Source organism: Mustela erminea, chromosome 2, assembly GCF_009829155.1.
Source record: "Mustela erminea isolate mMusErm1 chromosome 2, mMusErm1.Pri, whole genome shotgun sequence".
NCBI classification, from domain to species: domain Eukaryota; kingdom Metazoa; phylum Chordata; class Mammalia; order Carnivora; family Mustelidae; genus Mustela; species Mustela erminea.
The window spans coordinates 84,002,187-84,017,890 of NC_045615.1; the positions used below are offsets into that span (position 1 = coordinate 84,002,187).

Sequence of the window (15,704 nt, forward strand, 5' to 3'; positions counted from 1 at the left end):
CTAACTATGTGGATCTGTGAAAATCAACTAGACTGCAATAGTTGAATGCCCATGCATTCTCAGACTTAAAGATTCCATTTGATTAGTACTGCTTTGAGTAAGAGAGCAAAATAAAAAACAAAACCTCCCATTCTTAAATATCTGATAAATACTGGAAATCATATAAATTGAAAATGAATCACTACAATTATACATTAAAATACATCACAGCATCATTTTAGAAAGTGCATAATTTATTACATTTATGAGTTTATAATAAAATGGATACTTGGGAACTTAAAAAAATGAGTTACGAGTAACAATTAGATGTGAAATTCTCAAATCATGGAACCTGAAATATTAGAATTCTACCATTGTCTTAAAAAATCTCTTTCTCATGATTAGTATAGCTTGAAAATTATTACGGTCTTCCAAGGGAAGAAAGGGGGAATTGAAAAACAGACATATTGATGAAGGCAATGAATTCTTCTCAGCTGGCTTTATTCTCCACTGAAGCTCAATATAAGGTTATCTTTTCTTTACTTACAGGAAGCTGCCACTGTTCTGTTTTCCAATAACCCTCAAAACAGAATGGAAAATGCTTATGCAAAATGGCACAAGCCTTAACCATTCTCTGCAGGTTTTTACCATTTCAATACACTTCTAGTCCAACAGCTTTCCCAATTCTAAAGTTCTGCGAGTGAGCTATGAATATTTTTAAATATTTTCCAGATTCATCATGGAGGCTGCTTTTCTTCTCTGCACTGTAATCACACTGAGCTGCAATTAAAATAGACAATCAGTAAGTAGTTACTTTTTCTATGAAAATCTTATACTAATACAAAGTATAATGCATCAAAACTTAACAATTATTGAAAATAATCTTACTGGAGGGGGTCCTATAAGAGGTCATTTTTGGTGTTCATGTCTGTTTTACACTTGAGACTTTAAAATACCCATATTACACTAGAGATATATATGTCAAATATGACATTCCATAGCTAAGAGTGATATATAGTACTTAGAATTCCAAAGCATATTTCAGTGATGCAAACCATCTAAATAAAAAGTTAACTAGAAAAGTGAGTAAAATACAAATTAAGTGTGATCAAGCACAACACTAGGTTGGTAATAAGATGATGACAGATCATAATAAGAACGCTCTAATACATAAGTAGTCTTCAAATATCAATTGGAGTTGATATTATATACACAAAGTAAAAAAAAAAAATCCAATAGTACAATAGAGTATGCATTATAAAGAAGATTTCTCACTGCTGTTCTTCATCCTATAGCCCTCTTTCCAGATACAACCACTATTTCCATTTTCTAAGTATATTTCTAGAAATACATTCTAAATGAAAATAGATACATATATTTCCTCACCTCTTTTTATTTTAAAAATGATAAAGTACTGTACATGTTTTTCACCTTTTTTTTCCTTCCAAATGATCTACTGTACCAATGACTCCATGTGAGACCTACTTTATTCTCCCTAACAGCAGCAAACCTTCCCTGTATGGATATGTCATAATTTAACTGGTTTCCTATTGATGGGCATTTAGATGGCTTTTAATCTTTTAAAATTATAGGCATTGCTGCAATTAGTATTTTGACATGCTTCTCTGCACAGACTTGCTCAGGTGCAAGTACACCAGCTGCAGAATAAATTCTTAGAACGACTGGGTCAAAGGTGATAAACATCATAATTTTTTGAAAGATACTGCCAAACCATGGCTCCAAGAAATTGCGCCAACATACATTTACATCTGTGATGTGTGCAAGTGCGAGCATAATGTATTATCAGACTTCATGATCTGACATGATCGTGAAATGGTGAAAAATGGTATGTGATTATGGTTTAAGCCTGTGTTTGTCTTATGGGTGAGGATGAGCACCTTTTCAAATGTTTAAAAGCCATCTGTCTTTTCTGTGAATATTTTTTATTCTTTTCTATTGTACTGTTGCACTTTTTTTGTTGACTTACCCATTCTTTACATACATGTTAAGAATATTACTTTTGTCTCATGTTTTGCAGGTATTTTTCTCAGTTTGTTATTGACTTTATGACTTTAAAAATGCAGATACCTGAAATTCTACATGTTCACATTTATTAATTTCTTTTCATAGTTCCTGGGTTTTGTGTTCTTGCATAAAAAGGCTTCACCACATTGATTTTAATGTCAAAATAATATAGTATGGCTTTCAGTGGTTTAGGCTAATACACTTAGAACATATAACTATAGTCCAAAGATGGAGGAAGACTGTACAGAAAAAGTTGATCAGAGCAGCACATTCAGAGCATGGAGGACTTGGTACAATGCAGGGCTCATGTATGATGCTGGGCTATACTGGTATGTTTGACATGCACATCAGAGGAAATAATAATCTTCTAACTCCACTCCTTCCTTTCATTAAGTATCAGGCCCTTAGCAGGAGAGTCTTTCTAATAGCAATTTTCAGTTTTTAAAGGAAGATGGGAAAATTAGAAAGAATTCAGAGAAAGCAAAGATAAGGATTTAAAAAAACTGAATGTATGTCTAATAGAGAAAATTTATAACTTGGACTCATTTAGGATAGAAAAAAAATTAACTCCATGGAATGATTCCTTTTTGTGGATGGGAAGAATGCTGAATGATTACCTTTCATCTTTAAATGTAAACAGGATGGAAGGAGAAAAGCTTAAGGAAAAACCAGTGAAGTGGTTACTGACACGGCATAAAAAAAAAAAAGGCTCACAAAGAGAATGGTGAAATCTCTGTCATCAGAGAGTTTAAGTAACAGGAGAAAAACATCAGTGTTGGGCTGCTTGGGTTTACTTCTGTCAGGAGGGAGACTAAACGAGATGCCAAGTGGGTTATTCAATTAAGGTTCTATAATTGTTTCCTTTTATATAGAAATCAAGGTAGTTGATTTTAAGTAGGAATTTTTTTTATCCAAGTCCTTAAAAAAGGTACACTTGAAGCTCCAAAGATTGTGGTGTAGAGATTTAACTTGTTATATAACTAAGTATTTACTAACAACTTAATGATTATGCTAAGTGCTTATATGTGTTAATTCCTTTGATTTTTCAGTAAGTCTATAAGGGAGGTGTTATTCTATATCAAACACGAAGACACTGAGGCTTAGAAAAGTTGAAATTGCCCCAAATCACTGGCTACTCAATGGCCCCAGGCTATGTGCCTGACACCAAAACATACACTTTTAAGATACTTCCCAGTATACCTTGGCTCATGTTAACTTATAATCTAAGTGAATGAATGCTTTCTTGAATGATAAACTACTTAATTAATTAATAATTTAATAAGATAAGTTTATTTGATAAAGCTATATTTACTTTCAAGAGGGAGGGGAACAGAAGGGTAAATTACTGGATTTTCTTTAACTGCCATGCATTGTTCATATCAGAGGTAGATTTCAAAAACTCTATAAATATCACACACGTAAACTGAATTCAGTAGAGCTGTTGTACTATGTATGAAGTACTGTTATAGCTACGCATATTAATTTTGATTGAAACAGTACATTTATAACCAAATGTATTTAATAAGGTAGTAACATGGTTTCTTTGCCTGCCTATCTATATCTATCCATCTGTCTATCTAAACTGTTTCCAGACTATCTTTATAATTGCCAGATGATCTCACACTGTTCCTAATAGGAGGGAGGGACTATTGCTCCCACTTTAGAATAAATGGCCCATTGACTTTATATGATATGTGTATATTATGAGTAATTACCCCCTTCGTATTTTATTGATGTTATGCATTTTCTACTCTATTTCCCATTGGAAAACTTCTATACAGTATTTTAGATTTATATGGTTATATACAAATGTGCATTAAATGAACTTAACCTGTAAGTCATTTTTCCCATTTAAAAACTACAATAAAAAAAGTACAATTTCAAATATTATATCCAAAGCAATGTTTTCTACTTCCAAATCTGTCATTGATCATGGCTAGACAGAACAAAATTCTAGAGCAGTGCTGTCCAGAATAACTTTTTGTGATCATAGAGTTCTATTTATGCTATCCAATATGAGAACCATAGTTATATATGGCTACTGAGCACCAGAATGCCAGCCAGTGTGGGGTGCCTGGGCGGCTCATTTGGTTAGACATTTGACTCTTGATTTTGGCTCAGGTCATGTTCTCAGGGTTGTGGGATCAAACCCTTCATTGGGTTCTCCACAGCATGGAGTCTGCTTGAGATTCTCTCCTTCTCCCTCGCCCCTCCTCTGACTCGCATGTGCACTCTCCCTCTCTCTCAAATAAACAGATCTTAATCTTAAAAGAAAGAAAGAAAGAAAGAAAGAAAGAAAGAAAGAAAGAAAGAAAGAAAGAAAGAAATCAATCCAGCCAGGGTAATGAGGATTTCAAATTTTAATTTACTTAATTTTAATAATTAAATTTGAAGTACTGCTTATGGCTAGTGGCTATCATATTGGACAGCACAGTTCTAGATTTAGGTGTCAATTTAGGAGACTCATGTTGATTTCATCTTTTTTTTTTTTTTAAAGATTTTATTTATTTGTTTGACAGACAGAGATCACAAGTAGGCAGAGAGAGGAAGGAAGGGAAGCAGGCTGCCCACTGAGCAGAGAGCCCGATGTGGGGCTCAATCCCAGGATGCTGGGATCATGACCTGAGCCGAAGGTAGAGGCTTAACCCACTGAGCCACCCAGGCACCCCTTGATTTCTTTTTTTAATGTTTACTTTTTCAACCTCAGATATTAGAGATACTAATTTAAATAGTTTAATCAAGTAAAAATAAAACTTTGAGTTCTCTGGGAACTTTTCTTATCTATGATCTACTCAGACTATTTACTCTAGGGATAATAAGGAAGCTCCCTACCTGCTGGGAAGCTGAAGCCGCTCTCTGTTCTGCCTGACTTAGACGCCTTTGAAGTCTGTTGGCTTTTTCTTGATGCTCTAGAATTAGTTTTTCATTCTGTTATGGGGAAATATAAAACAAACAAGTTAGAAATCCATAAGTGACACAAAAAGCTTTTGTGGAATAATCAGTGAAAAATCTGAATATCACTTTACTTCTTATAAAATGCAAGGATAATCTATCTCCAAATTTACATTTTTTCAAATTATGAACTTCAAATTTCAAAACTGGTTTCACACTTTAACTACATTGCCCCCCCCAACCTATGTTTCCAAAGAAAGTGAATTAAATCTAAAATCAAAGTGAATCAGAAATTAAGACCAAGGGGCACCTAGGTGGCTCAGTGGGTTAAGCCTCTGCTTTTGGCTCAGGTCATGCCCTCAGTGTCCTGGGATCAAGCCCCACATCGGGCTCTCTGCTCAGCAGTGAGCCTGCTTCCCCCCCTCTGCCTACTTGTAATCTCTCTGTCAAATAAATGAATAAAATCTTAAAAAAAAAAGAAAGAAAAAAAAAAGACCAAGATTTTCAATATTTGATATTAATCTTGAGATGCTAGCTCACTATTTCAGAATCATTGGGAATATGAAAACATAGACTGCTGGGCCTCAAAACCAGAGCTTCAGCAGGACGGGATGAATTTTGAGAATCAGCACTCTTACTGAGTTCTAACTTAGGTGGTATTAATGTTTGGTAGTGATTCAGAACCACTATGTGAGAGCAAGCTTCTAGAGAAATTGTGATGGTGCCACTATTAAAGTGCAAAGAACAGAAAATATTCATTCTAGAAGTATTGATTTTTAAGGAAATAGACTTGTATTAAATGATTTGTATGTTAAAAGTGTTACTCCAAGGAGGAAGAATTCTGTTTTCACATGCTCCCCAATACATGGGGAGGGCACGTAGAGGGCATGAGGGCCATTAATAGAGTTATTAGGCATTGGTATGGATTGAAATATGTCCCTAAAAAAGGATGTTGAAGTCTTAACCCCCAGTACTTATGAATGCATTCCTTATTTGGAAATAGGGTCTTTGCTGATAATTAAGGTAAGATGAAGTTTTAGGGTGGATCCTAATCCATTATGCCTAGTCCCTTCATAAAAAGGGGAAATTTGGCCATAGAGACTGACATGGACAAAGGGAAGGCCACATGAAGATACAGGAAAAATACCATCTACAAACCAAGGGACGCATGAGGCCATCAGAAGCAGGGGAGAGAGGCATGGAACAGATTCTCCCTCAGAGGGAACCAATCTTGTTGACTTTTTGATTTGGACTTCTGGCCTCCAGAATTGTCAGACAATAAATTTCTGTTGTTTAAATCACCAAGTTTGTAATACTTTGTTAGAGTAGCCTCAGGAAACTACACAGACATCATGAATATAAATCTGTCACAATATGCTGTCATGCAGACAGGTTCAAAGAAACTATCAATTATAAAATATATTCGTCCTCTTCATATTACTAGCCTGAAAAAAGTTTTTGTACAACTAGAATGTGGTTTTCTGGCACTTGTCTGAATTGACAGGATAACACCAGTTTAATTAGAAATAGTAAGAAAAGGGCGCCTGGGTGGCTCAGTTGGTTGAGCAACTGCCTTCGGCTCAGGTCATGATCCCGGACTTCCAGGATCAAGTCCCGCATCAGGCTCCCAGCTCCTTGGTGAGTCTGCTTATCCCTCTGACCTTCTCCTCTTTCATGCTCTCTCTCGCTCATTCTCTCTCAAATAAATAAAATTAAAAAAAAAAAAAGAAATAGTAAGAAAAACACACTTTCTATGAAGAACTAGATAGTTCCCAGGTCCTAACATATAAGTGATAACAGTGAATGTCGGGCATAGTAATATAAAATACTGAAATAACAACATACTGTTAAAATGAGCTTATTATATTTCTTATTGTACCCAATAGCAAAATTAAATTTTATGAAGAGAGCTATATTGGCTGTTTCAATTTGCCAAGATATTTAAATAAGTAGTCTTAAATTTAAAAGGCATATCAGTAACACTAGAGAAAACATAAGGGGGAAATCCCACCATTTATAATTATCATTTTCATAGGTACCATCAGACTACATACAATATGCATTTTTCTGTGCTACTACCATAATGGTTAAGGAACATTCCAGATTAGGTAAATCATAATATTTGCAACTGTTCTTTTTCAACTGATCATTTTGGTTGCTTTTGATCTTCCAATATTATTAACATTATTGTATTGAGTATCTACCTTTAAATTTTTTCTTATTTTCAATTATTTCCTTAAGTACAGATTCCTGGAAGTTTTGAAAACTACAATGAGTATTTTAAGAGTTACTGTTTACATTCTAAATAGCTCATACCAAGTTATAATGCTTTGAAAATTAAGAATAATGATTTCATTATGGCTTCTATAGATAGCCACAAAAATATAGCCTATTAATGAAATTCCAACAAATACATAGGAAGTTAGAAGATCAAATGAAGAACTAGAATTCTAGAAAGCTCTAATCATAATCTAGAAACTGTTAACTTTTTTTTAAAGATTCAAGGAGAAAAATGATCAGCTCTTGCTGCATTTAGTTCTAAGCATTAATCTGAAGGAGTATTTTAATATATTCCAGTAGACAAAAGTAATTTCTACGTATCTTATGTGTTGAAATAAAACAAAATACAAGGAATGGGCTAAAAAATATAATCTTAGACATGCTTGGATATGAAGGGGATCTTAACACATTTTCTGCAACACAGCATGTTACAATGGTGAGACTGAAATAAGAGCTCTACCTTTTGTCTTTTATATATGATAAATGACTGACTTTCAAAGCTTTTATTCACATTATAAAATGTGGACTTTTAGGGTTATGGATGATTTTTCTACAAAGAGTACTCACCTCTGTATGGTCATCTCTAACTTGAGAATTAATTTGGAGTTGGCTCAGGTAAAATTCTATAACATGTGTATTGAGCTGCAGCAGAAAGTACTTCCCGGGAGAGTCATTATCTTACCTCAACTACCTTTTCATTTGCCATTTCCAGCTGAGAAAGCAGCTCTTGGGTATGAAGTTTCTGTCGACTCAGCTCACTCCTATTAATCAAGAGACAGTCCCCCACCCCAAGCCATTAATATCATTGTTCAAAAATCTAACAAAATAGAATCATTTTTAATGAGATATATGTTTATGTTTTAAACAAAAATATCTTATGTGCAAAATAGTCTCTTTTTAATAACCCATATTTTAAAGAGCTCATTTTTTTTTATGACATGCTCATGTATTCTGGAGATGTGTACAACATCTCTGTACAACAATGTGAATACACTGGACACAACTGAACTATATACTTAAAAAAGATTAAGATGGTAAATCTCATGTGTATTTTATCGCAACTATAAAAATGTTAAATTTTATGTAAATTTTACCACACAAAAAAAGCAAAAAAACCACACACACACATGTTCTAAAACCACTCAAGTGTTTTCAATATTATTTTGAGGAATTATTTGGCTTAAAATGTACATTTATTCATATTAAACATATAAAGTGTTTGTTACTATAAAATCTCATAAACTATTGTGATTCTTCCCTATAGTATGCATTAAGATTCATATACCGTTTTGTGAGTCACTTATGGTTTGGCTCCCTCCCAATCCCATCTTATTTCATTTATTCTTCTCCTACCCACTTAAGCCCCCATGTCGCATCACCACTTCCTCATATCAGGGAGATCATATGATAGTTGTCTTTCTCTGCTTGACTTATTTCGCTAAGCATGATACGCTCTAGTTCCATCCATGTTGTCGCAAATGGCAAGATTTCATTTCTTTTGATGGCTGCATAGTATTCCATTGTGTATATATACCACATCTTCTTTATCCATTCATCTGTTGATGGACATCTAGGTTCTTTCCATAGTTTGGCTATTGTGGACATTGCTGCTATAAACATTCGGGTGCACGTGCCCCTTCAGATCACTATGTTTGTATCTTTAGGGTATTTATTTACCCAGTAGTGCAATTTCTGGGTCATAGGGTAGTTCTATTTTCAACATTTTGAGGAACCTCCATGCTGTTTTCCAGAGCGGTTGCACCAGCTTGCATTCCCACCAACAGTGTAGGAGGATTCCCCTTTCTCCACGATGGGATTGGGAGAGAGACAAACCATAAGTAACTCTTAATCTCACAAAACAAACTGAGGGTTGCTGGGGGGAGAGGGGTTGGGAGAAGGGGGTGGGGTTATGGACATTGGGGAGGGTATGTGCTTTGGTGAGTGCTGTGAAGTGTGTAAACCTGGCGATTCACAGACCTGTACCCCTGGGGATAAAAATACATGTTTATAAAAAATTAAAAAAAAAAGATTCATATACCGTGCTTCTTAGAGGAACTCAATTTTTGTTAATTTAAGGTAATATTTATCACTCCAACATCATTTCAGTTGTAGTATATTCAGAACTGGCATTTATGTTTTGGTTGTATATGTGCTATATTTTATACATTCATATCCTTTATGCTTTAATAGATGGATTTATCTTATGCATAGAGCTGGCTGTCTTCTTCCTCTGCTTCTTCTTCTTTTTTTTTTTTTCTAACATATAAGCATTATCTTGCTTTTGACCAAAGATAATTTCAAGATTCTCAGGTTAGAAGCAGAAACAGTATAGTTTTCTTTTCTTTTTTTCTTAAGATTTTATTCATTTATTTGTCAGAGAGAGAGCAAGAGAGAGCACAAGCTGGGGAGTGGCAGGCAGACGGAGCAGGAGGCAGAGAGAGAAGCAGGTTCTCTGCTCAGCAAGGAGCCCAGTGTGGGACTTGATCCCAGGACCCAAGGATCATGAACTGAACCAAAGGTAAACAATTAACCAACTGAGCCATCCAGGCATCCCAGAAACAATGTATCTTAAAAATAATTTTTAAAAAGATCAAATTTCTGAGTATCAAAATACCCAGTTAATTTAGGATTGGTTTTTATCCTTTGACCTTCTGCTTCTTAAATAAATCAGAAGATTAACACTTCTAAAGTAACTTCAGCTTTGAATTTTTTCCAAATGAGCTACACAGCCTAAAAACTTGGTAGCCCCTTAAGTGACCTATATGTATATGAATAATTGTTAAAATCAGCAATTTGTTATAAATATATAGGAGAGAATTAAAAAACGTCACCAACAAATCAATTCCACAAATATTTACTGAACATTATGTGCCAAGACAAGGTATATGGTGGTAACCACATAATTGTTGCCATAATAGAACTAAGAGGGAAATGGCTTCATCCATACAAGATACGGTCTACGAGGACACTGAGTAACTACCATTGATTCCATGATAGACAAACCTATATGTTTTTTCTTTGCTTTCTGTTAGTGTAATAATAATGTAGAATAAATTACTGTGCTTACTTTCAAGTACTTTGCATAGCTTATAATTACTGCTACAACATAACATAACAAAAGGAAGAAAGGCAAAATGATTGAAGTGGCCAGTCTTCTAGGCCAAATATAATTAAAGGTAAAGTTATGCACATTAGTGCTAATGAGAAATAACCTTTGAGTACTACTGAGATTAAGATGATACAATGATCCCATTTATAAAGTCAGCCAACATTCAGTTTATAATAAAGACCTTCCCAGAAAACACCTACTGCATAATTTGATACCTAAACCATGCACTTACACATTTTACATGATAGTAATAATTTCTGACAAGTACTATTGGATAGTAATAATTTTTCACAAAGTTTAAGACCACAAAGATTCAAATGATTATTTGAATTATTTTTAATCTGTATAAATATGTTGTTGTGTATCAAGCTCTGTAACCCCCAATGGATGGTAAGCAAGTTTGTTATTCATCTTTGTATCCTTAGGATCTGGTACTCAACAGAGCTTGGCAAGTAATAGTGAAGATGATGATGGTGAGAATAACAGCAAACACTTTCATGATGCTTACTATGTGACAGGCACTTCTGGGTGTTTTATTTACATTATTTAGTTTTCATGATAACCCTTTGAGATTCCCAGTTTTACATATGAAAAAATTTGAAAATAGAGAAATTTAAAAATAAAGCTAGGTGACGTAGCTAGCTAATGTGCATAATTTTATATATAGTTCATTGCATGTGATATAAAATCCTAGTCATGCCTACAAAATGTAATTTTGAAATACATTTGTAAAATGTAATTGATTTACTGCCTTCCCTGTGACCAAAATTTTATAAAATTTAGCAACAAAGGAATATATGCTATATCTGTTAAGAAAACATTAAATGTTTAGTAAACAAATTATTAATGAAACTAATAATTTCATTAATTGAAAACTGATAAGTCACCAAATTCATCAGTCTGAGATGCAAGTAGGTTGAGAGTGAGAATGCGAGGCAAGGGTTTCTCATCTGTCATCCACAGATAAACTTTAGGTATGCTCTCAAGCACCCTAAATTACCTGCAAGATTTTGTGTGTACTGTCCTTTCTGGGAAGACAGTCCACAGATTTCCTGAGATTTTTAAGAGGTCTGAGGCTTAAGTAAGGATAAGGATTTTGTCTGGACGTTCCCTCTAGAATATACAAAGTTTTTTTTAGATCTCCATGTTTTAAAGTATGAGCAAACTGATTGGAGTGTTTTAATGTTAGATGTCTTTCTAACACAAACCACATCCATAATGTATCATCTATAATTATTTCCACTTTTGGCTTCAATAATGTGGTTCAAGCATTTAAGGGCACTTGGCAACCAATCCAAATACAGAGTTTTCTAGATTTTTACAATATTCCTTCTGTTCTTTCAGGGTTGTTTGTCCAAATGTACCGCAATAGCAAATTCTCTAAAGTATCCAATTTAGTTTTGAAAGACATCATAATTTTTTCTTTCTGTACTCATATATCACTGGTATATTTACTTATGTATTTCCAAAACAAATACAACTGGCATAACCTAGTTTGGGAGCAAACAGTGACACTTGTAAAGCAAGTGACAGATGACAACATTAGAATGCAGTCGACTAAGGCAAGGGCATTTAGAACACTTTGGACAATTGGTGAGCATTCTTTGCACAGCGATTTACTTCACTGTTTAATGTTGTTTTATGATTATTAAGCAGACACCAGCCAAAGGAGTTTTCTACTGTACCTCGACTTTACTATTGTACCTTATTATCACTTCAAGTTTGCAAAGCAGTTATTATTCTCATCTTCTAAGTAAAGGAGGTAAAACTCAGAGAAGTCATTCAATGTTCCTAATGTTATGACTGAATCAAGACTCAGAGAAGTTATTCAATGTTCCTAAGGTAATGCAATGATTGAATGAAAAAATGGGGTTCGTACCAGGTCTTTAATCAAAATCTTCTCTCAGTTAAAGTACACTGCCTTGGGGCACCTGGGTGGGTGGCTCAGTGGGTTAAAGCCTCTGCCTTCGGCTCAGGTCATGATCCCAGGGTCCTGGGATTGAGCCCTGGATCAGGCTCTCTGCTTGGCAGGGAGCCTGCTTCCCCCTCTCTCTCTGCTTCCCTCTCTGCCTACTTGTGATCTCTGTCAAATAAATAAATAAAATCTTAAAAAACTAGTACATTGCCTCATAATTACAAGAGATATTAGTAAAGTGTATCTGTGGCATCATATAATATTAGACCCAAAAGGCAAAATAAAGATTCTCTCTAAAAAAAAACCAATAATCCTAAGTATATGGCAAAATGGTCAGTAATTGTGAAGACTGTGATCTCAATTTTGTATATGGCTTCAAAAGACCTGACTACTAAAAAAGGAAGGTTTCAAATTTCATTCAGTTAACTAAAAATACCACAGGTTAAAGCAGACATGCCAGCTTTAGATATATAAGAGCACTCTTTGTCATAGTCCCAGGTTTTTTCCTTCCCTATCTGCACATTCTCCCTAAGTGATCTCATCTATTCCATGACGAAAGAAACACTAATAAGCAACTCAAATGTAGCCTGTCCAAAATGCAAACTATTTCTTATCTCGACCACCCCAGGCTTCCTCCTTGCCAGTAGAAGGCCTCACTATCTACCCAGAGGTTCAAGTCTAAGCCAAGGCTTCTCTTTGACTCCTCCCTTGACTCATTCCCTGTATTTGACATCAAACAAATTTGTCTTACTTCCCTAATAGATTTCATAACTGCCTACTTCTCCCCATTTCAGTTCTAAGCTCTAAGCCACTATCATCTGTTGCCTCAAGTACTGTAATAATCTTATATCTGGTCTTCCTGACTCCATTTTTGCCCCCTTCCCTAAGTCCATTTTCCACACAATAGCCAAACTGATATTTTAAGGATCTAAGGATGTTTAAAATTCTTCAATAATTTTCTACTACTGTACACTGGTCTTTCTCTTAATTTAGTCTTACTTAAATATTTTACTTATAATAAGTAAAAATATTTTACTTAAAATGCCCTATAAGATTCTCATGATCTGGTCTATGCCTAGTTCCTCAACCTTATACCTTCTCTCTCTACACTCACTATACTTTTTTTTTTTAAGATTTTATTTATCATTTGACAGACAGAGATCACAAGTAGGCAAAGAGGCAGGCAGAGAGAGAGCGAGGAGGAAGCAGGCTCCCTGCCAAGCGGAGAGCCTGATGCGGGGCTTGATCCCAGGATCCTGAGATCATGACCTGAGCTAAAGGCAGAGGCTTAACCCACTGAGCCACCCAGGTGCCCCAAGACTCACTATACTTTAATTACATGGATTTATTTCTTCATAATACTGGAGCTTCATACTTGTTATTCTTTCATTGGCCTGAAATATTTCCCTGGCTTTCTTGTATAGTTGATTTATTTCTATCATTCAGACCATGCTGAAAGGAAGAACTTCCACTCAAAATGTGCTTCAATTCTGAACATCACTGGCATGTATAATAACTGAGAAGTATGGTTATGAGGATAAGAACAAAGTTTTCCCTATAATGCATGAGTTTCTTTGAAAACACCATGTATACTTAAAAAAAGAGAAGTTATGGTTCTTTAAGGAATGGGAGCTTGAAATTTGGGCCAACATCTTAGACATTATCGTCAATTACTGTAATTGCTCAGATAATTCTGTTATTATTGAGGCACAATTTAAGATAAGAATAGCTATGTATATTTTGGTTGATATAGCATAGGGGAAATTTCCTCAATGCTTGAAATCCTTTAGTGATGACTAAAGATTAAATCACATAAGGCTCTATTCTATATTATACTAGAGAATTAAAAACAAAAGGTGTACTATTCGTTTCAAGGAAATGATGGATCTGCCAGCTGTAGAAAGTGCTTTCTTTGAAACTCTCTTATGACAAATTAACATAGCATGTGCCAGATGTTTTTTTCTGTTGAATTATACTGTAATATGCTTCAGTTACTTTTAGTAATTATGCATTTGTAATCTGCCAGTACCTGCAGCTGCCTCTCATTCTATTAAAAAAAAAAAAAAAGCAGTTATGGCAGCCAAACATTACAGATATATAGCCAAGAATAATGTTTTAGAGACTGAAGAAAATTCCATAGGCTAAAATGCTGTGTGTTCATATTAAATATATATGTTTATATAAGTATTTACATATCAATAAAATTGTACTGAATGTACAGTATGTATATGAATGGACAATATGTAATATTTTCATCAGAAAAATAATTTTCTTTAGATAATACTACATGCCATAAATTAATTAGTTAATTAATTAGTTAAATACAATTTTATTGGTCAACTATATGCGAGGCAAGATGTTAGCTTATGGTCTTATAGAAGAAAATAGATACAAAACAAAAAAACAAACAAACAACAACAAAACTTGAAAAAAAAAAGAATAGATGTAAATAGGAAGTTCAGTAAGTGTCATAAAGAATGAGCAGAACGGTATGGGTGTGAAATAAAAGGAAAGACTTGATCTGTCAGGGGAATTAAAAATATTTTATAAAAAATAATACTTGAGTTGGGTCTAGAAGGAAGAAAATTTTTTTCAGATGGGAGTTGGGAAAGGACATCCCTGCAAAGAAATAGCATGTACAGACTACCTTCCTTCATATTTCACATCCAATCCATCAGCACTATTACCTCTAAAAAAAAATTCCTAACAAATTCACCTTTGTTTTTCTTCTAAGTCTAAGCCACCATTAACTCATAATAAGAACCTTGTAGAAGACTTCTAAGATTTTTTAAAAAATTTTATTTATTTATTTATTTAGTTAGTTATTTTTATAAACGTACAATATATTTTTATCCCCAGGGGTACAGGTCTGTGAATCACCAGGTTTACACACTTCACAGCACTCACAAAAGCACATACCCTCCCCAATGTCCATAACCCCACCCCCCTTCTCCCAACCCCCCTCCCCCCAGCAACCTTCAGTTTGTTTTGTGAGATTAAGAGTTACTTATGGTTTGTCTCCGAAGCCTTCTAAGTTTTCCCCCAGCTTTATTATTCACTCTCATTTCCACATAAAAGCCAGAGTGATCTTAAAAAAAACAGATCAGGTAACTTTTTTCAAAACTGACCACTGCCAATTCACATTTAAAACCCTTTAACATGGCTAATAAAAACCTACAAGATCAGGTTCCTGTCTAAAGCAGAGACAATGTTCACTAAACATTCTGTTTGTTCCATATACATTTCCTAGACTCTTACGCAGTTAGACTGGGTCCTTATGACTAGTTTGGCCAATGAAGGTAAAAGGAAATGATGTGTATCCCTTCAGAGTTGAATTAGTTAAGCGCCAGTGTTCTTCCATCCCTAGCTTTCCCTGTTTCGGTGATTTCAGGAAACCACATGTTCAAGACGGTGGAACGTCTACCAGCAGAGCCTTTCTGCAAAACTATCTGATATGTATAGTATGAGCAAGAAAACCTTTGTTGTGTTAAGTCTATGAGATGT

At 34.6% G+C, this 15,704-nt stretch overlaps 1 protein-coding gene across 5 annotated transcripts in view; it reads right to left on the bottom strand.

The window, feature by feature from the left end:
* Positions 1-203: 203 nt before the first annotated feature.
* Positions 204-15,704, bottom strand: part of SCLT1 (sodium channel and clathrin linker 1) — a 179,570-nt gene continuing 164,069 nt past the window's right edge. For 4 of the 5 annotated variants that reach the window (XM_032333409.1, XM_032333407.1, XM_032333405.1 and 1 more), the window contains 3 exons: positions 7,859-7,937; positions 4,837-4,932; positions 205-759 (listed from right to left, as the gene is read on the bottom strand). In XM_032333409.1, coding sequence (XP_032189300.1) covers positions 697-759; positions 4,837-4,932; positions 7,859-7,937 — 238 coding nt within the window. In that variant the 3' untranslated portion in view covers positions 205-696. Of the gene's footprint in view, positions 2,068-4,836; positions 4,933-7,858; positions 7,938-15,704 lie in introns of all 5 variants that reach the window. The other variant, XM_032333406.1, reaches the window with a different exon arrangement.